The sequence below is a fragment of the Enoplosus armatus genome, chromosome 5 (genome assembly GCF_043641665.1).
Source record: "Enoplosus armatus isolate fEnoArm2 chromosome 5, fEnoArm2.hap1, whole genome shotgun sequence".
In the NCBI taxonomy this organism is placed as follows: domain Eukaryota; kingdom Metazoa; phylum Chordata; class Actinopteri; order Centrarchiformes; family Enoplosidae; genus Enoplosus; species Enoplosus armatus.
The window spans coordinates 20,544,033-20,568,207 of NC_092184.1; the positions used below are offsets into that span (position 1 = coordinate 20,544,033).

At 41.0% G+C, this 24,175-nt stretch overlaps 2 protein-coding genes across 9 annotated transcripts in view; one reads left to right on the forward strand and one right to left on the reverse strand.

Annotated features, from left to right (window-relative positions):
- dscamb (Down syndrome cell adhesion molecule b) overlaps window positions 1-4,479 on the forward strand; it is a 121,594-nt gene extending 117,115 nt beyond the window's left edge. For 2 of the 8 annotated variants that reach the window (XM_070905253.1, XM_070905254.1), the window contains one exon: window positions 3,974-4,479. In XM_070905253.1, coding sequence (XP_070761354.1) covers window positions 3,974-4,479 — 506 coding nt within the window. The remainder of the gene's footprint in view (window positions 1-3,973) is intronic. The other 6 variants (XM_070905260.1, XM_070905259.1, XM_070905258.1 and 3 more) reach the window with 6 other exon arrangements.
- A 13,602-nt stretch (window positions 4,480-18,081) lies between these two features.
- pcp4b (Purkinje cell protein 4b) overlaps window positions 18,082-24,175 on the reverse strand; it is a 30,446-nt gene continuing 24,352 nt past the window's right edge. The window contains exon 3 of the mRNA XM_070906444.1: window positions 18,082-18,212. Within this exon, the coding sequence (XP_070762545.1) occupies window positions 18,082-18,212 (131 nt within the window). The remainder of the gene's footprint in view (window positions 18,213-24,175) is intronic.

Genomic DNA, 24,175 nt, shown 5'->3' on the forward strand with positions numbered 1-24,175 from the left:
TTGTCACTCAGTACAAAACAGCACTTTACCGCCACAGAGGAGACGGTTCGGTGTAATACCAGACTCTTAGCCTTCCAGGCTGGTGCGGCATCGCTGAGTGCTAGACTCTGGTGTCACTTACTTTGGGGGAAACATTATAGGCATAAGAATCAAGCTGTGTTGCTTCTACAGTTTCCTGGTGGGTTGTCGACTATTTGTAACAAATAGTTTTTGATATTGCACAAAACAAGCAATATGCACTCATATAAAAAGTTCGGTTGAAGCAGAAAAATTGGAAGTACGTTTCTTGTGTCGTGAGTGAGTCAGGCCTAAAGGTATATTATATATTTCCATTAGAGTATTAGCATTTCCAGCTTTTTTAGCTGCGTCAAAAGTATTTCGGCTGACTCCACAGTCAATGAACTGTAAAATGATGAAAGAATGTGGTTTTTCTGAGAGGCCTGCAGCAACTCTGACAGCCATTAAGTACCCAGATACAGTGAGGGGCAGTTGGATTTACACATATTGTTTTAATCACTGGGATCTCAAAAGCTTTAATGATAATAAGCCTTTGTAAATAGCTGCTCTGACTAATGTTCATCCTTATTGTAAGAGTTTGTTTCTTCATATGAACAGGTTGACTGTTCATTTCTTGTTAACTAATCCATGGTAATATTACATGATGTTCCAAATGTATGTGGAAACACGGATATTACGCCTATATCTGATTGTTGAACACAGCTGCCTGCCGCAGCAGAGTGGTGAGACTAAACCAGTTGCTGGCCGTAAAACCAAAAGATGCTTAAACGCTCCATAGAGCTGAGGGGAACTGCAGAGTCTCTGTGGCTTCATCAATACAAGTGAGCCCTTTCACATAACATATAGTCATTTGAACCAACGCTCATGTTAAAATATTGAGTGGAGCTTTAAGATAATGCTCAATTGGTACAAAGGGACGTATCCCAACCCATGAAAACAGTCCAAGTCCAAAAGTACAAGGGGACAAGGGGAGTCCGTCTACTTTTCCCATGAGACAACACAGTTCTGGCTATCAATTAATCACTTTTCACCTTCATAATCTAAGTGTGAGATGAACTACAAATGGTCGCTCCACACTATTACAATATTAATCTTTTGTAACCCAGAACCAGTGCAGAGGCCAGTTTGACTGACAGCTGGTGAATGACCCAGCTTCAACCCTGTCTCTGTCTCTATTACATCTGACTGACCTCAACTGACCTCACCTGTCCATTGCAAAGGTCAAAGGCAGAGGGACAGCTTCTCATTCATCGCTCTCTCTCATCTCATTTCATGTGACCAACCTCACCCGACGAAGTCGTTATGAGAGTAACGGTTTATTTATTTGTGCTCCTCATCTTCAGCGCCTCATAGGAGCAAAATCCACTGGGCCTGTGTCCCATTACAGCTTATTCCTCTGCACTTTGCTCATAAACTTTTACAGCAGCGCTGGTAATTACAGGGCTACAGGCAGCAGTCAGCTTATGATAGGCCTGTAAATATGTTGTGTGTATGTGTGACCCCAGATGACACACACAATACGGAAACACAGGTCAGAGAACATAAAGACATCAGTGCGGACTGAGCTGAAGATGCAACAGACACTTACGCAGATTAATGGCCTGGCAGAGAGTTGCTGTTGTATTCTGATTACACACACTGTCCCATTACTGTACGATTTACTGGCTGATGAATTTTCAAACTACATTTCTAATGAGCTCCCACAGAAACACTTAAATCTACATTTAATTCAATTAACACTCCTGGCCATTCATCATCTATACTGGCACTAATAGGGCTTATTATAAAACACAGTGAATTATGCATTCTCCCCGTGAACCCAGAAATCCATTCTCCAAGGTCACATGTGGGACTGAGTCTGCAGAGACGGCCTTGCCTGTTCTGGCATTAGCTGGCAGGGAGTGTGTGTGTGTATGTGTGTGTGTGTGTGTATGTGTGTGTATGTGTGTGTGTGTGTGTGTGTGTGTGTGTGTGTGTGTCCATACAGTGCATACTTACATTCGTGCGTGTGTGGGCTGTGTACATGTGAGTGTGTCGGCACGTGTGGGAGAGAGGACACGTGTTGAGAAGTGATTCGAGCGATGAATCGTACTCCTGTAAACGCTTGTTGATCTCTGGTCCTCTGAAAGATGAATGTGAAGATGAACGCTTCAGCAGTCATGAAACAATACAGACAGATCCTCAGCTCATCAAGTGTTGAATCTCCAGTGCCGTCCCACTAGATCTGGCAACCCAACACCCTTCAGTGAGGGACTAATTTGCTCTGTTAAATATGTAATCCAATCGGTAAAAGGGATACAATAGCAATAGAGGCACCATAAACTCACTGAACCGAATCAAAGTGTCTTTCCCTCTCTTTCTCTACCTCTTATCTAACACTGCAGACAACTACTTAAAGATTGAAGAGACAGCTTTTAATCGTGGTTTATCACTCAGTTAAGGTATTAAATCTGACCTGGTTTATCTTGCTATGGGCGTCTACAAGTTATTCTGTTTCCTAATGAGACTCCAGTTCTTCCTCTCCAACAGTGCAACTAAACTTTCAGCAGAGAGAAGGTTTGATAATTACCAAGCAAGGACTGATGTAGTATATGTAGGCTAAAACATATAGTCCATCCTTCAGCTTCTTCACAGTAAGAAAAGATAATAATAATAACTTATAATAACTAATAACTTAATCATTGCATCAGTCCCTGACAATGATAGCAAAGATAACATTGTGACATTCAGCTTTCTATTACATTACGTTTTGCACATTTCTCCTGATAGCTATTAAATCCGATGGATTCACACTTGGTGAAAATTGTTATTACATTACAATAATGGTTATGTGAGTCATCATCCCAGAAGGGCCCGAGGTGAGCAAATGTAACAGTGTGAGTGTGAGTTAAATATGGATCTCAACTCTCTATGTGGTTAATTTAAACGGAGAGGAAAGGAATAATACAAATGGAGTCTGTGGAGAAACTCAGACCTGTTGAGAGCACACACTGTACACAGAGGGGACTCTCTGGTGGATTTCATCATGGAACCAAGATGGCAGGATTCTGTAGTCTGGCAATGCTGTGTGATCCTGGTGGTCATCACATTGTATTAGATATTTCATACCATCAGAATAGAAGCTCATCTGAAGGCATTTAAAAAAAGGTCCTTATTGTTTTTTAGTGTCAGTGTTTTCAGAAGTGTTGATATCTCGATCAGAGGGGAATGACTAAAATGACACATATGATTTTATTGTAATATCATTATTTACATGTAGTTGACAGTTAATTAAAGCTGCACTAATCAATAGTATTGTACAGCATGAACAACTGACTACATTATCACCCAACTGTGCAGTTCCCCTCAGCACGGCGGAGCCTTTTAGTGTCCGCAAAACTTTGCTGTCTTGTTTCACTCCCACCACTCTCATTGGGGTTTTCGGCCGTTTTCAGCAAAAAACCCGCAAAAAAAAAAAAAAAACCCAAAACACAACACTATGTCTGTCTGCTGTTTGGTGCTGGGCAAGTAGCGTAAACTTAGCAAGAGTCGGATATTTCCCTCGGGAGTTGGCGGAGAGCAAAACAGGTAAAAGAGAGGGAATATTGGACATTTTTCAGATGTGCCTAGTCTCCGAGCACAGAGTCTGCTGGATGTGTTAACAAGCAACTGCTTGCTAACATGTTCACCGTAACAACCCTTTAAGTTGATAAAATATTAATGATCGTGTACTACAGGCTTCATTTTTCTACCGTCTGCAGTGACCAATCACTGCCCTTCATCCATATCAACTTCATATAGTGATGATGTATCATTGTTGTCTTTACAGCTTGTTCAGCTGCCCTTCAGTGGCCAAAACAATCAACGCTGATTTAAAGTATTTTCACTATCGTCAGAATATTATGCGTGGAGATAAACTGCAATTGAACTAAACCTTAATTATCACCTGTTTCTCTCCCCGTGTGTTCCCTCCCAGGAGGTGAGCTGGTCCACTTGCCGCCTTACCTCCGTATGGACTTCCTGTTGAACCGTGGCGTGCCACTGGCAGCCCGAGGTGGAGGGGTCAGCAGCAGCAGTGGCAGCAGCAGCAGTGGAGGAGGAGGAGGAGCAGGAGCAAGTGGAGTTGGTGCTACAGGCGAAACAAGAGGAGGTGGAGGAGGAGCCATGGGCCAGACCTGCCTGGAACCCCAGAGGAGCCGTACCCTGAAGAGGCCACCTCCCATGGAGCCCACCCCCATGGAAGTGCCCTCACCCAGGGAGGTGCAGCAGTGGCAGCCAGGAACTGCCTCCACACTCCCCCACAGGGATGTCCGGGAGAGGGGAGAGGCCCGGGGTGAGGTCCGGGCAGAGGTCTCCTCCTCAGGAGACCTAGCCCAAGCACAGGCTGCCAAGCTCAGCACTTCCCAGGAGTCACTGCTGGACTCCAGAGGACACCTGAAACAGAGCAACAACCCCTATGCCAAGTCTTACACTCTGGTATAACACTGGGACACACACCGGACTGCTTCAGACAACAGGACTACTGCAGACTCACTGGAGGAGGAAGGACAAGAGACAGACGGCAGGCACAGGATGGACAGTTTTCCACAACAGAAATTGTTGTATATAGAGCCGTTTCTGACATGCGTCTGAAGTGGATGCTTTTCTTTGAGTCTGTCTTTCTTTCTTTCACTCTTTTCTTTCTTTCCTCTCGCGCTCTTCTCTGTTGCTTTCACACTTTTCATTCTCTCACACCTCGCTCCTCTTCTGATGAATTTTCTCTCACAGTTTTTATTTTCTACTTGAGTATTCTTTTATTCTAAAGTGACAACATATGAGGATTGCCAAAATGATTTATTTAAAATTTGAGAAAGAGAAAAAAATACTATTGAATTTATATCAAGGACAATTATAGTCATTATTATTATTACTATTATTATTATATAAAAACAGAAAATATCTAAAAAACGAGAAGGGAAAGGGAGGAGGACTCTGGAGCACTCTGCAGGAGAACATTGCTTTCTTAATTTATTTTTATTTTATTGTCGCAGTGTGATGAAATCTGTGATTGGGTAACTGAGGGGGTTTTTAGCACTACGAAGAGCCAATAGAGGAGAAGAAGAGTGACGCCAGACACGACCGCCAATGCTGACCAATCGTAATGTTTTTCAACCTTTCTGACGACTGCATGGCGACTGATCAAATGACAATTAATAGGAATGGCTGGAAATCCAAAAAAAAAAAAAAGAGAATTTTTGTCACACTATGAAATTATACAATGTGAATATATATAAAGAGATCACTTTTATTTGTGGATATTATGGGGAAAATGATTTGGTTAATAAAGTCCTTAGTCATGTTTGCACACATCTGACTTTGATTCATGTGGATCGAGCACAACATCCTTCCCTCTTCCTGTTTCTCTTCCTCTTCCTGTCCGTCTGCTCTCCTTTGTCCTACTTTCTATAACCTACACTTACTATACTACTATACTACTATACTATACTTTCCATTCAGACCCGTCACAGTCCACCAAGTACATTTACTCAAGTACTGTACTTGAATTACTTTAGTCTTTCTACTTCTACTCCACTACATTCAGAGGGAAATATTGTACTTTTTACAACACAACAATTATCTGACAGCTTTATGATGTTTTGCACAAATTAAACTATTCAAAAGTGTATACAAGTACAGCTGAAACAATTAGTCGATTAATCGGTAAGACGATTGACGGAAAATTTATTGCAACTATTTTGATAATCGTCATTTTTCATGCAAAAACATTTCATGGTTCCAGCTTCACAAATGTGAAGATTTGCTACTTTTTCTTTTAATTGTTTTGATAATTTTAGTTTTAATCATATTAAGGTTTAGACTGTTGTTTGGACAAAACAAAGATTGTGAATGCGTCACTTTGGGCTCTGGGTATTTGCGACAAACCTCTATTAATCTATTAATGGGAAAATAATCAGCAGATTAATACATAATGAAAATAATTATTAATTGCAGTCCTATAGAAAATTAGTTCCACCCCAACCCACTACAACAGTAAAATCCTGCTCTCATTTTAATATGTGGGCAATAATCTAATGATATAATACATAATAGTATCATAGTAACAGTCACAGGGGCCATTTTTCTGCATTGAGTAATTTAGTACACTTTACTGATTATACTTTTTCAATGCAGGATTTTTACTTGTAACAGAGTATTTTTAGTGTGGTAAATTATGAATACGTCCTCCACCACTGATTGTTGGTAAAATCTGAAAAGGACCATCCTCAAATCTAAGCCTGATAATTAACTGTTCAGTTTGCCAGCAGGAATCATGCTGAAAACTGGCATGTGGTTAAAGCACCTAATTTTGATGTAATGTAAGTCAGTGGTTCCCAAAGTTGTCACAGGTCTAACATATTGGTGCTAGTAGCCAGAATGGTCCCTAGTGCCACCTGCCAATCATTACCTGAAGGTTGTGTTGTCAAAGGGTCAAACTGCTAAAAGGGCAACTGTGGCGATCTAATACATTTTAAACCTGATATCCAAGAGAATATCTGGCATATAGAGATAAAATGATATACACTTTACATTTCTCCTAGACAATTTAGCTTGGCAGACTTGGCTTTAAAGCAAAACAAACAAAAAATGTCCTGAACAAAAATGGATTCAGCAATAAACTTCTTGGTTGACTTGTTTGAAGGGATTACTATGATTGACACTAAGTAGAGGAAATATTTTCATATCAACCTACTGCGTAAACTGAGCTCAAGCACACAAATATATAGCAATAACAATAAAACAAACTTGTCAGGTTTACTGAGCAGGATTGTTCCTGTGTGGAAGTTGTTTTCATGCGTAAATGAATTGCAGCAGATGGAAAGCTGGCGAGAGAAGATTTCATGCAAAGGTGAAGAACAACCTTGGCATGGCACGAACATGAACCAACGCATTCAAAAAAGGCATTCAAAACAGGTTTGTATTGATGCAGCTGTGTCTTGCTTTTGATCAACAGATGGCGCTGTGCAGTCACTGAATTGAGTCCATTTGCTGCTTACAAGGAGTGAGCTTGTGGAGCTTGTGGAGCAGCTGGAAAGGGATAGTTCAGCACCAGAACTATTTGTGACAACCTGGAGAGAGACATCAAGGGCAACCCGGCAGTCTGTTCCAGTGTGTGTCCTCCGTTTGCAGGAGCACACCACCCTGAACACTGTGAATTATTCATGCCAGCGCTGACACTGGAACCTAGATCAGGTTTACACTGTCACGCTGATCCCCAGAGCGCCCGAGAATGTGGATGAGACAGCAGGGAAAAGATTGCATGCACAGTTACTGATGCCAATAAATACACACTCACTTTAATAATCTTTAGGGAAATCAATGCCTCTGATGTAGATTGAAGTATTTCTGCTGCTTAGCAGGAAGTGATCTGAGATTATCTGTTGTCTTTTATCCATGCAACAAAAATCATCTGCTGCATGTTTGAAATACTCAGATCCACCAGGAAAACGTCATGCAGTTACTATAAATGATTGCAAGAAAATGGTCACACTAGATATGAAATGTGCTGCGGGTGAATGACAATAATAGCAGTTATTTTTATTTTTCTCTCTGGTGTGTGGTAGCATAATGAAGATAGATGGCCCACCTGCACACTGAGGAGACTTTATGACTGTGCAGTTGCCCTCATACATTACGAAGAAGCAGGATTGAGTGTAAGTGTGTGACTCGCCTCCTGGCTGAAGGCCATCATCACACCTCCCACCGCCCTCAGCAGCCAGAGGGAAACCCTGAGATAGAATAATGGGAGGAGGAGGTTTCAAATCTAATAAGATTGTAAAGTGGTCCGCAACCTTTTTTTTTTTGTCTGATGAAATTTGTTCATTTGAAGTTGATGTTATAACATTATTGGTAATATAAAAGTAGATAGTGTTTAGGTCAGTTTGGTTATGGTTTGGTTTGCATATGTACAACTAACTCTTGGAGGGGCAGAAGCTGGACATTTCAACCTTTATTCACTACTTGCAGCTATTTCAACCATTTTACTTTTACAATAGGTATTTCAACAATTTATCCGCTACTTTTAGCTTTTTCATCTATATGTTAGGCTACTTTTAACAGTTTCAACTGTTTATTCATTTTAGCTATCTGCCATTACCATTACTTTTAGTTATCTATTTAACATTTTGTCCAACACTTTTAGCTCACAACTGTTTATTCATTATCTTTAGCTTAGCTATCTATTTCAATCATTTATCCATTAATCTAGGTTTTGGTGTTAGCTACAGCTGATTAAATATTATAATAACAATATAAAATCAAATTTTAACTTCCTTTTTTTCAGATTAAGCTAGTTGAGCCTATACATTCTTTCCCCAGGCCCTGCCTACTGCAGAAGTACCCCCTGGCAATTCCTCGAGTGTGATTGCTTATTTTCAGAAGAATGCCATAGCGTGACGTGCAACATCAATGAGCAGAAGCAGGTTAAAAATAGACCAGTGTCCTCCCAACTGGATTTCATAATGAGGTGCCCGAAGATTTGGCAGGAGACAGGGGGGTAATTTAGAGAGCATCAAACGGAAGGACTTTCCCCCTGTGTTCACACAACACTCCCCTCATCGCTCACATCGTCACTTCTCTCTGTGGCCTCACAAGAACATGCTCTCTATGTTTATCTCTCTTTCAGACCCATTATTTTTCTTCTCTACTCTGTTCTGACCTCCATCTCTCTTCTCTCTCTGTGTCTCAGACTGTTCCATCGATCCACCAGCTCGTCCGTCCTTGTCCTCAGTTAAAGGACTTGAGGAGAAGAGGATGTGTCTGACAAGAAAATTGTTTCCCATGAGTTTCTTTTGTCAGATAGGGCAGAGTGATGTGTTCACAGCAGCTAACTGGTCACTATATACCCTCACACCTACTTTTCCCATGGATTAAGGCTGTGGACTTGTGGGCTGTAATAGCAATAGCCTTTTTAAACATTTCTTCTTTTATTAGAGCTTCCCTTCCAGGTCAGTCAAAATAAAGTATCCTGTTTTGGGTTTTTTTTTTTTTTACCTTTTACCCTTCTCTGAGCTCTCTGCTGTCTAATGCATGTCTTAGTCCTGCAAAGGCATCTTGAACAAGCACAAATAATAAACAGCAAAATCCGTGATCAGCTGTTGGGTTATTTAAAAACCTGCTAATTATTCTCAGTGAAAGTGGAAACAAAGGTTTTTACACTTAACTTGATTATTTTAAGATTCATTTAGCCAGCCCGGTCACTCACTACATTCTGTAGATTCAAATACATTGTGCACAATCAATCCAAAGGAAACTCTTCATTGCTGAACTGAAGTAATTGCAGTGTAAAACATAATATATTCAATGTTAAATGTTTGGACAATGTTGATGTCTGAAGGACAGATGTGCAGCGACTGACTGGCACATCTTCCTCTTTATGTGTTAATGACCACAATTAAAAGACGGAGAGTCTTATTAAGAGAGGTCGATGTCTAAAGGGGCTGTTAATTATACTTGTAATTGGTCATAGATGATTGGACACAGACCAGAAGCCTGTTGAATGCATTGTATCACAGAAGAATAACCCATTGTAGCGTGCTACATAATGAGGAGTTAGCTTTTGATCTTTAATAAAGCTGTGTGTGGAGCAGGGCTTTAATACAACCAGCGTCCGGGGCTTGAATCTCACTACAGCTTCTGGACTCACTCCTGGTATTGTAATATGCTTTAGATAAGCTTCCACCAACTGCCTCACTGTATGTTGTGCTCACACAACTGATCTGATTTGAGCTCAAGCTGTCAACCGAGGGACTTAGAGGGTAACCTATGTAGCTGGCATCTCAAAGGAAAAGTCCTACTTTCCAGTAGGACTGTGACACAGCCAAACTAAACAAGAGTCAATCTTTCAGAGTATTGCATCATATTTCATCATTCAACAATGACGGATCGTGAGAAAGGCGCGTTGTCTGCTCAGTGATCTGCTTGTGCGCTCGCTGTGTCTGGAGACTCTCCTCGTGTGCTAAAGTCAATGTCTTGAGTGAGACAACACAATGTTACTTCACTGCACTGTCCCTTAGGAGAACGTTTCTGGCAGTATTCATTAAAATACAAAAGAAGTCATGCAGTACATAATTACATAAAATATATATAAATAAACATAATTCTCCCGGCAACATCAAAATAAGAGAGTTACTCATCACTGAGATGATTTCTTTCAGTTCAGCAGGAGTGACATGAGGGCTGCACCTATAACCGCTCTTGTAGTACCTTGGTAATACTAAATAATAAAAAATACTACTTGCCTGTACCTTTGTAACCTATCGAGGTACAATGTTACACCCAGACAGTTGTTAACTGTTAATGCAATTACATTACAACTGCAACTATGTATGCAGTCTTTCTACTGATTGCATAATAAAGGGAGACTTTATTTGCACAAAAAATGCAGAGAGGGATGTGACTTTACCTGATATTTTTACTTTTGGAGTCTTAAAAGCAGATTGTCTTGTCATTTCCAGCTATTTGTCTGGACAGATGAAATCTTTTGAGTCCTGCTGCAACTGTGTATATTGTTTACTGACCAAAGATGGAGGGAAAATGGAACATTACTTGGAGAAAAACAAATCGTGACCTTCAGGTTAATCCACAGTGGTTGATAAATATCCTCTGAGTGTAGCGCTCCTTCAAATATATGTTTATATATTTCATGACTTTATAATTTCCCTGCAAAAAAGGAATGAATTCAACTCCAGAAAGATTTGAAGACACAGTACCCTCTGTTAGACCCAGTTTTGTATTCAGGCTGTATTCTTTGACAATATATTCAGCAACGTGTCGGATGTATTCCTCAGGGATTTTGGTCCACACCGACTCAATAGCATCATGCATTTCCTGCATTTTTCTAGCGCAAGGTGCTCTGTTGGGTTATGATCTGTGCAGGCATTTGGTAAACTGCAGTCACATGGTCCCGGAGCCATCCTGAGATGATGACATGGTGTATTATCCTGCCCAAAGTATTCACTGGGGAAAAAGGGTAGAAATGCATGAAGAGATGCACCTACTCACCTACAATGCTGAATGTGTGAAATTCAAATGATGCTACGTTGGCATCAAGAGGCCTGATGTGATGATGATCTCCTCAGAAGAATATTCCAAAACCACCAATCTGCACAGTGAGTTGAACACAGAGCTGGGGGGTGGATCCATGGAGTCACTTCTGACCAACATCCAAATCAGTTTGACTCGAAGATGTTTTCCAGTCTTCAATAAGATGGCTTTGGGATCAACAGCCCACTGCTTCTTTAAAGTCTTTCTGTCAGCTGACAGAAGTAGACGCTAACCTGCTGCTTTGAGGTTCAAAAGGTTGTGCAGTCGGACATTTCATATTGAGCTGTGAGTACTTTTATGTCTGCTGTCCTGAACAAATCTGAGCATTCTCCTCTGACCTTTTGTCATGCTATTTTATGATATTCACTCACTGTATATTCATTTGCTTACTGCAAGATTCTCTGCATAGATGACACGGGTCATTGCAGCAGGTCTTGGGTCTGTATACATCTAAATACAAGACGTGAGTGGACCATAAAGGCCCTGAAAACAGTAACATATAGTATGTGGCTTTGATACAAGCACTGTACGAGGACTTACCACAAATCTGAGAACATCAGAACCACAACACCCGACCGCTTTAGAGGGTCTTTGCTTGCTGGTTGCCTGATGGCTGAGACTCTTACTATGTTACGTCTCTGGTTCGAATCCATCCGGGAGCCTTTGTTGAATGTTGTTTCCTCAGGTCAGGTACAAGCTTCTGTACCTGCAAGGACCCTTAGCTGGAACAATCACATTGTCAGTTGTACGAAGTTCAGAGTTGCTTGGATCATATTAAAATACATGCTTTGTATTGTGATTGAGACAGTTTGGAAGAGGCAGACGTTCCCATTAATAAGCATGTCCCACGGTCAAGACTAAAGCTAAAAGGGGACAGAGCCTTTGCCGTCGCTGCTCCACCATTGTGGAACCAGTTTCCACTGGATATTCAAACTAGCACTTCCTTCTCTGTTTCTAATTCTAAACTAAAGACCTATTTGTATTCACTGAGCTTTTTGGCCCACTAATCTTTTCATTTGTTTCATTTGTTCTGTACTTGCCCTTTGTTGTTTATTGTTGCCAAAAGTATGTTTCTCTTTGTGTAAATTTTATGTCCTTCTGTGTAGCACTCAAGCTACTATATCATCTACATACATGATGAATGGGAGCTGGAAGCCTCATTATCACACAAAATGCAGTTGAGATAAAAGAGAGAGGTGAAAGATCATCATAAAGTACAGCATATATTCCCATGAAAACACTTTTGAAGAGGGATTTGCAGCAGCGAAGGTGAGGTCTCATTAGCGAGGGAGAGAACCTGGTATAAATAGCACCTGGTTTCTGGGGTTGATTCACAATCACAAGGTCAGTGGAGCAGCAGTACTGCCAGGGGGGGGGGGTAAGGTATCTAGGACGCTGTTCAAATACGAAGATAAAATGAGAAAATATACTCCATCACACATAGAGAGAGTGAGATGGCAGATAGAAGGAGAGAAAGAGGGATCCTGTTGGGCAGCGATGATCTTGTTCTAACACTTGTTCACAGCAGCAGTTTTTCATTTAGTTTCAAAGCTGATTGGTTTACTAAATGCTAAGCCCATCATATGATCATCCTGCAGCATAAATGTTGATGTTCACACTATTTCCACATCTTCCTTACACTCAGAATCTGACATTAAGTTACTCTGGTCACTGTTTGTTATCTTAAATGACGTCCTTGTGCCGGCCTGAGCCACAAAGGAGGAGAAACCAGTGACTTGATGTTTGTTTCCTCCCCCCCTCTGTATCATCTGCCAGTCCTGCAGGCTCAGAGACTTTACACTGCTCACTCATTTCGTACTGGAGCAGCTACAGCTGCAGCAACCGTCACCCCTGTATACGCTTAAAGCCACGGGTCAATGGTCATCAGCTGCCTCTGAACGTTACCTTCATCCTGAGGCTCAAGATATCTTTACTGATGAAAATGCCATGAGCCATTCGCAGTATTATTATTGCTCAAGCTAGCTAAGGCTATATATAAAAGTATCAGCAATTGCTGCTGGGTTCATTTAAAAAATTTCACCTAGATTATTCTAGCCTAATAATCCTTCATGGTTAATCATTTAGCAAATAATGTAAGAAATAAATATGTTTATTTACAGAGATATTTGCTCAAGAACATTGCATGTAGCCCTTTAGTTTGTTTCTTTGCTTTCAGCTCATGCTGTTCATGTGCTGATGGGCGGTGAGGTCTCAAATACAACATACTTAATACTTCAATCAGGAGAGACTTAAATTAGAGAACAAATATTTTATTGACACATGCATAATAAAGATAAGAAATGGAAAAGTCTTGGCCCCCCCGATGGTGATGGTGGTGAAAGGTGAAGATCTGGATGCGAGGAGGAGTGGACTTCTGATGAACCCGGACACTGAAGGTGATGACTGGAGGTGAACGGGGTGGAGGAGAGTCGCAACAGATCCATACTGAAACGACAGCTGACAGCAAGCGAGAGGAGAACAGATTTAAGTTTTGGCAACAGAAATATATAGTGAGCGTAAACACCCATGATTAGCTGATTAGAAAAACAGGAATAGAGAGGGATGTGAATGAATGAGCAAAAGATAGTCTTCTTGACTGAACTTGACTGAGCTTCACTAATGATATAGGGCTATAAGATATTAGACAGTAAATAGTAAGTTGAAGGAAAAATCCAGTGTTTTTCAACCTGGGTTTAATAATTGTGGCCATTCTGACAAATCAATATAGAGTGTGATCACCCCACTTTATAATCTACACTCAAGAGAAACTGAGAGGAACTTCATGTATATTTTAGAAATACACTTAAATCAGAACTTTTGTGTTGTTGTGCTGAAACATAATTAAAACCGACAGATGTTACATAGAGCTTCTATTGCTTTATGAATGACTTTAGATCTGTAAACTCAACAATTACTCATTATTGGAGGCTGATGTGAAGGCAAGAAGAACAGCACTAAAGTGTGTTTCATGTGAAAACATTAAAACCAACTCCTCAGGCACCTGTCTGTATTTCTGACAACGACGATGCAAATATGAAGTTTTAATCAGCTTTCAGAGAGACGGCAGAAATTTTTGCTTTGTTCTGCACTGTGAGAAGTGAGTTTTGATTTAATCCATCAACACTCAGTTCCCTGTCTCCTCGCTGCATGAGATTTATCGGTGGAGAAACTTTACTGTGCAAACCTCAAAGAAATCAACTTTAAAGCTAAAATACTGCATGTAGCCAACAGAGAGAGGAGGGAAACGCTGATGCTAGGCGCTGATCAACTCTGACTTTTTCTGAAAGCTTTTAGTGTATGATGAAGTGAAAGTCTTTAGTCTAATTCCAGTCTTTTGTACACACAGTAGGCTGTTATTTCTGACAGTGAATTTCCTCACACCACGCTAGCAGGCACACTCACTCGTTGATTAGATTACTGTTAGTGTGACAGGCTACTAATGACTAATGTAAATGTAATGAATCAAACCTAGTGGAATCATCCATCTCCCCATCTAAAGGGACCCTGAGTCTACCCTCGGCTCAACCAACAAATCAAATAACGCAGGAAGAATGCATGACGTGGTAGGTCTTCCATATGACTGTGAAAACCTGTGCATATATATATATGCATGAAAAGAACCAATATGAACAGATTTCAAATGCATGCGCGACTGGATGTAGGCAGCAGTGTGTGAACCAATCACGAAACTGTCAGTTTTCATAATAACACGGATGATTAATTATTATCAATAACCACATAGTGTGAAATAGATTTCTGCAGCTGTCCAGACATAAGCAAAGGAAACAGTAATACGCCATAAACGCTGAATTCATCTTTGCCTTCAGAATAGTAGAGGAACAGAGCACAGATAATTTGATGGACTATGTATCTGCATTGCCTTCACATTATATGTTGCGTTTACTGACCCTGAGCGCTAAAGAAAATGCCCCACCCACCATGTGTTATCCTGCTGTCTGCAGGACTGTCATTGTTCTATAGGCAGAACGGAAGACATGCACTGAATTCTACAGTCTCAATTTCCACCACTCCCAAAACTGGTCTAAAGTACATCTCTGCTGTCTTTACTCAAACATAAGGCGCCTCTGTTGACTTTAAAACCTAAAACATTAACTCCAAAATAGTACAAGTCTGTCGGGAGAGCGCCGTGCAGTAATCTATCTCCAATTTCTAGGTGAGAGAAGAACACCTGCCAGCCGCACTCCAGGGACGAAGTGAGCACCCAGAGGTGATGACACAGTTCACTCTCAAGCTCCCAGTCTGCCTTCTCAGCTGAGAGCAGCACAGAGGAGAGGAAGAGGAAGAGGAGAGGGGTTTGTCATTATGCAAGATCAGAAAATCTCTGTATGTTAATATTATGATTTAAATTCCATTACCACACACAAGCACGAGGAGGAGACTGCTTGGGAGAGGGCTGTTATTCTCTGTGGGCCTTTGGATGACTCGGCTGTATCCTTTTTAGAAGTCATCTGGGTGGAAAATAAAACAAGTAGGCAAACAAACAAGGAGCCGCAGTGAGACTTTTTTCCAGGAGGCAGTGACCCTCACTGGAAATCAAAAGGTCACTGCCTTTTAGGGAGGAAGACTATGGCACCAAATCTGCTTTGTATTTAATTGTTAGCTGGAAATTCAGACACTGTACAATAATGAGATTTTTGACAGTTTTTAAAGGTAAATTGAGATATAAAAATGTAATGGATGCACTTTATTTCTTTGTTTCGTACTGTAAAACATCTGGCTGTGGACACCAAGGAAAGGCACACTTGTCATGGCAGCGTAATCCTCTCAGGCTTACAAAGCTGATCTGCTGTGAGGATCAATTCCCTGGGGTGCAAAGGTCATCACTGACCTTGATATAATCCAGTTCAGTGACACATCCTGCAGTGTCATGATCCCGATTGTAAGAAAATCAGTGCAACTTCTTCTTAACCTTTGACAGTTTAAATTCCTGCCATGGTTGACTGCCTTCAGTGTATTATAAAGTGTAAAATTACTTTTTCTAGGTTACATTATGGTCATGTATGTGTTGTTGAACTGCTGGTTCAAAGAATTCCTCACAGTTAAACTTGTAATGCAAAGTGGAGCCCTTTATTAATCAGGTTTATTTAAGACAACGCATGGGACATTATTAAAAACCTTGATATCCATCACATAATTATATCCTGCAGGTGTAAATAAGATTTTAAAGTGTTACGTTCATCCGGCTGCTGTGGAAACAAGACAGCCATGCTAGCGGCTCTGTGAGGCTGTACTGTAACTAACATCCTGATGTTTAGCATGCTAACTTTTTAGAATTAGCTCTAAACACAAAGTGTAACTGAAGCTGATGGGTTTTGTAAGTATTGGACAGATTCAAATTTTAACCTGATGATGGCGTTAGATGAAAAGTTAAGGGATGACAAAACTTATTTCAATTCACCCTGCGACATAAATGTCTGAACCAAATTTCCAGTTGCCAGTCCATCTTGTACATCTTAAGATATTTCACTGGCTAAGTGAAATCTTTTACCTGGTAATGAAAAGTCAGAGGATCACCAAAGTCAGTAGGATTCATCCTCGGGGGACGATGAATATCTGTATACAATGTCTGCATACAGGCCGACATTGTGATCCACAGAGCTGTTCAAAATACCACATGAAGTTTAGATAGATTGCTTGCTGGAAACTAGCAAATTATGTGTATCCATGTGACATGAAATATATTCCTTGCCAAATATTGGACTTCACCTTCAGGCTGCAGCACAGACAGTATTTTTTGCCAGCGTGCTTTCACATGTTTCTTCATGCAGACTAATGAGGGAGACCACATAATGTGCCTGAGCAGTATAATGATGGAAGCTTTGTGCTGTTCTGTGATCAACTTTAAAAGGAGTGAGGCTTGTTTGTGACAGCTGCCTCGCAGCCCAGATCTTGGCCGCCCAGTCATTTACACAGAGCAGAAGGAAAGTTAAACAAAGTATGGAGCAGCAGCTGTGCAGCTAAGACAAGAATCAAATGCCAATGTTCCCTTAAATTCAGTTTGTTTTTTGACTTTCCAAATCATTCTGTACTCCATGGTGAAATATCAACTTTAATCCCGAACTAAAATATACAATATGTATGCAGGTGTATGTTGTTTGATGTGTTTTAAAGTGCCTACAGCTGAGAACAGCTCAGTGGGAATCAGTCAGTCAGTTAGCCTGGCTCTACATGGAGAAGGTCATCAAGCTGAGAAGGGAATAGATTCAGCCGAGCTCATTCTGAAGAGGTTTCTATTAATAGTTTGTCATCAGAATATAAGTCCCTCTGCTATCCCTGCAGAGTGTATATTAATACAATATATTAGACATACTGCAGCAATTCAACAGCCACTTTTGATATGTAGCTCAAGGTGTTTGTCAGATGTTGGTATTTACATGCACTGTACACAAGTTCCACACAGAGTCTTTATTTATTCAATGTACATTGATACACAGCTTGATAGTACCATGCAGGTAAGAAAAATGCCTCTGGGTGAAATATTCTGTTCAGGATGGAAAGCTCCAGGCTAAGTTTCCTAAAAACAACCGTCACTCAGCTAACATCACCTTTTGCTCCATCAACTCACACAAAGACAAGTGTTTTTGGGAAACATAGTCCTAGGCAGTACAGAAAGGCATGGTGCAGGTATAACTATGAGGCTAGGATAAGTACAAAAACATATTCTAACACAAACACCAGCTAGACTTCATGATATATGGAACAGGACAGAAACCAGATCTCTGTAACTCTTTCTGTTACTTATTTATTGATACAGCAGTGGAATAATAAATAATAGTAATTATAATAATAGGATAATGAAAATTCACAGACATGTCATATGATTAACAGGCTATTGCATTCTCTTACCCCCCCAACCCCATCACAACCCCTGGAGTTCCAACAGGTATGAATTTGTTTACATGCAAATGTCACACCATCGTCACTGTGCCGTCGCTTCCACCTGCCGTCTCTACACACAGTGGCAGAGCAGCGCAACGCTCACTAGGACTTCTCGTCACGCTTCTTCTTCTGGAACTTCCTGAACTGGGACTGGATGGCGACGGCCGCCTTCTCGGTCTCCGGGTCACCCATGTCGATGTCAAAGTCCTCCGGGACGTCCGTCTTGGACGCATCTGGAAGGAAAAGGAAATGATGGCTGTGACTCACAGCAGTGTACAAAGACTGAGGCTGTATTCGGAACCGCCTACTACATACAACCGACAAATGCAGTGCATACAGCGTACTGCTTTCATATTATTATGCAGTATGAAACTATCAAATCAATTTATTTATAGGGCAAACCACCGCCAGCACTTTGCATTGTGTGACACAGTGGGTGAGGTAGACTGGTCCGATGCATACTGGAGGTTTTTTCCGAATTAGTACGATATCCAGATGTTTTTGACATACTGCATAGTTTTGCTTTTGTTTGCATACTGCATACGACATGCTACATTTTGGCCAAATCAGTATGTACTGCTAGCCTGAGTCACATGGCCGAGTCCCCTCCCTCAGACAGCACTGTCCAATCATAGCTAAGTTGGTAAAGCAGGTCTGTCAATCATTGGATTTCTCCAAATGCTGAAGTGGTGTCCACTGGCTCTAGTAAGAGCGATACTTGCCTTTCCAAGACCAAGTGTAAAAAAAAAAAGGATTAAACAGCGTGTTTGTCTGGTCTAATGTAAGCTGCAGTTTAATGTAATGTTAGCATGTCCAGCTAGCTTACTACCATTACGTGTAAGGCCAAGGAGCACATTATTAACCAGCTACATTAGTTTTTGTCATTATCCAAGTAGTACAATATTGTTCAATATAAGGTTTGTAAAATTTAATCTTAAATGACACTGATTTGACAAACTTGCATGTACTCGTGGGCCGTTACTCTCAGAAAACAAATCTAATCCCGACATCAATACTGTCACAGTAAACCAATAGCTCCCTATTTGTGAGTTTGGAAGACAGTAATATAAAAGAGTTCTAGACAGTAAAATGCCCACTAGCATTCCTCACAAACTCCATCCCTCATTATAATAATGGAGCAGAGTTCATATGGGAGAGCCTGAGCAGTTGTTTCCCATGTCAAAGGCCAAAGCATGAATTGATCTCCAGTTCTTAATCCTCTCTGGAGCTCAGCTAACACTAACTAAGAGGACTTTAATCCTACTCAAAATTGATACAAGCTGGTTTCAGCAAGCATTAGGAAAGAAGAGGGTTTTTTTCTCCTGGTCAACGACGTCTAAAAGAACATGGAAGTAAAAGTACAGAAGAATATTGAACCTATTCGATAAGAGAATTCACTCATGAACAAAGGAGATGTGTTTTGCTTCTCTACTGACATGCCCTGGTTTTTAATCAGGAAATGTATAAAGTATACGACAGCAAGTATTCTAAATATGTCTAACATGTACTTCAACATGTATACATGCATGTAAATATATGACATACATGTTTTTCACGCTGTAAAGGCTTGTTAACGCAAGTTTCATCATTATTCACGCGTTACTTCTATGATGCAAGCAAATACAAGCAATTTCATTCATAAACATTTTGCTGTAAAATACTTCATACATCATCAAGGATCACAAAATGAGTTACACACAACATTCAGCAAAACAGACCAATCAGTCATGGTCTTACTGATATTAGTCTTTTATTGATTAAAAATATGTCATCTGCTGGAACGTGCTGCTGAATGGAGGAGCAACAGAGCTGTAGGCTATAATGAAGCAGGGATATTCAGGACTTTGAAAGGTTACGACAAGCTAACATTTACCCAAGCAAGTTTCACCGTGGCTCTACCGTCTGCCTGCGACAGCTTATGTCACCAAGGATAACAGTCAGGAAACACGTGTTTCTCTGGCCCAGTGAAAACTGTGATGCTGCAATATACAGGATCATTATGACGGACTTGATCACAAAAGTGGTTCTTTACATACTGTATACTGTTCGCATACTGCTAATGTAAGATTCCTTTCATTATCACTCCCTGTTTAGCCATTTACCAGTCTACCTAATTATCAGTTAGCTGTTGTATCCTCGGAGTAACTAATTACTTCACTACAAAGCTCAGCATGGGAGCTATTCCATTTCTCTGCCTTGCAACACTCCTGCAAAAGATGTGATCTGCTTGAGTTTGATCAGCAGAGGTAACTGTAAAGAAACATTGGAAGGTAGAAAAGAAGAGAGGCAACTCATGTATCGACTGTGCAGCTAATCCTTGGGTTCCCTTGGGGCTGAGCTTGAGTACCTCTGTCTTGCCGTTCAAGGAGGAATCACTAACTGCTGTGTCAAGCCGAGCTTTGAATCCTGCATCAATTGATATTGAATTTTCCGAACTAATGCCCGCTGTTTTCATCCCAGCAGCATTAGCTATTGAGCGGTGCCCTCCACCGTGTCAACACCAGACATGTTCATAATCTTTGTACTACAAGCTGGTGCCATTTAAAAAAAAAAAAGATGTCTAGATTGTCAGAGTGGAGGCACAGGCACGATGTGATCTGGTGCTGCCTTCGAGCGCTAGAGGGAATATTGTAATTGTGACGACGGAGAACATGTGCAGCTCAAGAAAGTAATAAAAGAAGTCAAGTTTTCTTTATTTTAGTCAGAGACACTTATGTCAAGGAATGGACCGCTTCAGTATGCTCCAACCAAAAGTGCTTGTTAGATTGTCGAAACAACGTCTGAAACCTCTGTACAACCTTTGTCCTGATGCAAGCGTGACTTCAGTGCTGCTGAATGCTTCATGTGGACGCCTGCAGGGGGTTTCATTAGCACTAATGAATAAAAGTGCTTCTTTTCACAACTTTACAACCTTACTTTCAAAATATTCTTGGTTTTCTACCGCAAATGCAGCACATGGGAACTTTTTGTTTCTAAAATGCAAACACCAGTCAGTGAAAATACATATCACTTTGGCATCGATCTAATTTTAATCTGATAGTCGTATTAACAACTTTGACATTTTTAACATTTACGTGATCACTCCATGTTGTATATCAGTACAATTGTCAGCAATTTCATAAACCAATAAAGTCTAGTTTAATATTTCAGAGGAATCACACACATTCATCTAAACGAACCTCTTGACCTCTTGAAGGCTTTGAGTCCTGAGGGCAGATTTCCATCACTTTTTATAAGAGGAGTCGGTGGCTGAATGAGACAATGACGGATCGTTCTCCTCACTTCACTTTGAGGATTCATCTCCTCCTCAACACACACACACACACACACACACACACACACTCACAACGGATTATCAAACCTATTTCCTCTGGCAGCCTTTCAGTGTTCCTGTCTTCACCTAATGGGAATGTAATATCTGCTGTCAGAGTGCCATTCTGGATCATCTTGACTGTGCTTTCAGTGAGGAGGAGAAAAATGTATTTATTTATGGTGTTGTTGTGTGGCAGCTGCTGGAATAGAAGCCCTCATGCTACAAGGTCTGAGGCTCAGTAGATCCATTTTCTTAAGACATGACTTTGCTTCACGTTGCCAACTTTACCTATAGTTTAGATGGAATGGGTTCAAAGTGACATGATAAGACCATCCTTGGTTGGCAGTCTTTCAAAAACGTCTTTTAAAAGCTGCTCTGAAGCCCAGTGAGAGCTGGGACGTCTTATTGATTTCACCGCTTAAAACCAGTTGAGCCATGAGAGGGATTTGTGGAAGCGGAGGACGAGGCGCATTAAAGAAGGACTTTTAGACCTTGAGACAAGAGTGTGGACAGACTGTGGAAGGTAAAATGAAACTCAGTATGTAAGTGTTTTACACATTATGTGGACATCTGTTTGAGCTTGAGACGCTGCAGTGTGTGATGTGTTTGTGACTACAATGTCAGCAGCTCACTTGCACTTTAAGGTGAAAATTAACAGTAGCCCCAATCTTCCTCTTAGAGACCCAAAGTCAGCTCCATGGATATGGTTAAGTATTACTTCTTTCCCAAGCTACAAGTAAGGAAAAAGAAAATCAAGGTAATATTTTTGTCTTCTAAGTTCTGGATCTCTTTTTTTTCTGAGAGCTTTTATTTTTGCAGTTTGCCATGTAATTACAGTTTGCAGAAATAAGGCCTGGATGCCAGGGGTGACAGCTGACAGCTCCTTGACAGTTTTTATTTGAATACCTGCAAGTGCTCTAAAATGGTGAAATACTGCCTGAAAGAATCAGCTGAGTCAATTAACATCACATTTGAAGATCTTGATAAGTGGTAGTTTCCCTGTGTTTCTTGTGAGTCCCTTATTTGTCCTCTCTCTTGCTCTGTCTTTGTGTGTGTGTGTGTGTGTGTGTGTGTGTGTGTGGGCGTAGCGCTCACCTGCTGCTGATCCACCTGCACACATGCAACTCATCCGTTCATCAAGCCCCTGCAGTATATTACACCAGCTCAACTCTCCAGTCCACTCGCCAGATCGTTCAGTTTGCCAACATGGTTCTTAACGCTAAGGTCAAGTTTGAAACTAGTATTTCCTTGTGTTTTTTTTGACAACCAGACTAACATTGTGTGTGCCTGAGCCTCAGGATCATTCCATACTCGCCTAGCACCTCCCCTGTCAGCCTGCCAGCCCTCTCCTCCTTCAGACTCCGGCTTGCTCAACAACTTACCTCCATCAACTTTAAAATGAATTTCATTAACTGTTACCAGTCTGTGTTTGAGTTCTGCTTCTGAGTTCTAGATCACAATAAAACACAAAACAACAACACAAAAAAGGGAAAAACCATCATACATCACTGACTGACCTCAGTTTAAGGCCCTAGACCTTCATCTTTCACTAAATGAAACAAAAGAACAAACCACAGAGTCTTACAGGATTGTTGATGTGTTCAGTGGTGCTTTTATACCAGGCACTTGCAAGCAATTGTGATTGTCAGCTCTACATTTTTAGACAAAAAGACAAGGCTGGGTTTTTCATTTTCTTTTAATTCCTATCCACCTTGTCAGGGTACTTCTAAAAATGCAAAAATGCACGGAGTGAGGCAGTGCAGAAGGATCTGGACTCAGAGGCATCTTGCATGTTTTCAAAAGATACATGAGTGTTTGAGCGTGTGTTTTGAAAGACAGGAAAATATCAGCGACCACTAAGGCCTTGAAACACCGGAGGGGCAGCAAAGCGTGAGAGAGACCACAGCGATCAATACACAAATACACATGAAGGACTGGTTCTCTATTGATTGCTGCTGTGTGCTTGGTTTTTTCAGTGTGTGTCAACTTGTATTTTGCTTTGGGGAGGAAGAGTCTGTGTAACCTACTTCGATGCGGTCACACATTTCAAAAAAGCAAAACAAAACAGAAAACGTGGGATGTTCAAAGACCTACAGAAGAAATGTGTGGTTTCAGCTCTTTCTAGTTTCACTGAATGCTTCTGAAACAGCGATGCAGCGTGCATTTACTAACAATATCAGACAGAATGAGACAAATTCATTATGGCTATAATTGAGTACAGTAAAGCTAATTAAAAAGTGTGTCGAAAATGGGTCGTCCTCACTTTGAGAGCTTGTCGCCAAGCTAATTATAAAAGGATGACTTTGATCTCTAAGGTGAGCCGATTTGAAATTACGCCTGTGCTGGGGAGGGGGGGGGGGGGGGTGCTGTTGGCATAGCAGTATTCACATTGTACAATACTCTGAGAGCTCAGCACTTAAAGAAATGGAAATAAAGAAATGGAGCCGCTTTTGTCTGTGATGTTCCGCATGAATAAGCAGATGATTATTTCACATATGATAGCATGGCACCAAAAGATTACCAAGCGCTGGCTGTAGTAAGCCCGTGCTGCCCCAGCTGTTGCAGTGAAACGGACAGTCTGTGTTGCGCTTGGACTCATAAGGTCAGTGAACATATGGAGCATATGGCCCAAATACACGACATCTGGACTCCTACCGTGTCGACCAATGTCACAGCAGACGACCAAAAGGGGCAAAGGACTGAGCCTGTGAAGGTGCTTGAATCAGTGGTGGAAAATAACAACACACAGTACATGAACTCAAGTACAGCATGTAAGTACAGTGTTCTTCTTGTGTATTTTCATTTTGGGCTTCTTTCTACTTTCATTCCACGACATTTCAGAGGGAAATATTGTACTTGTACAATGCAACATGAAGGGGAGGG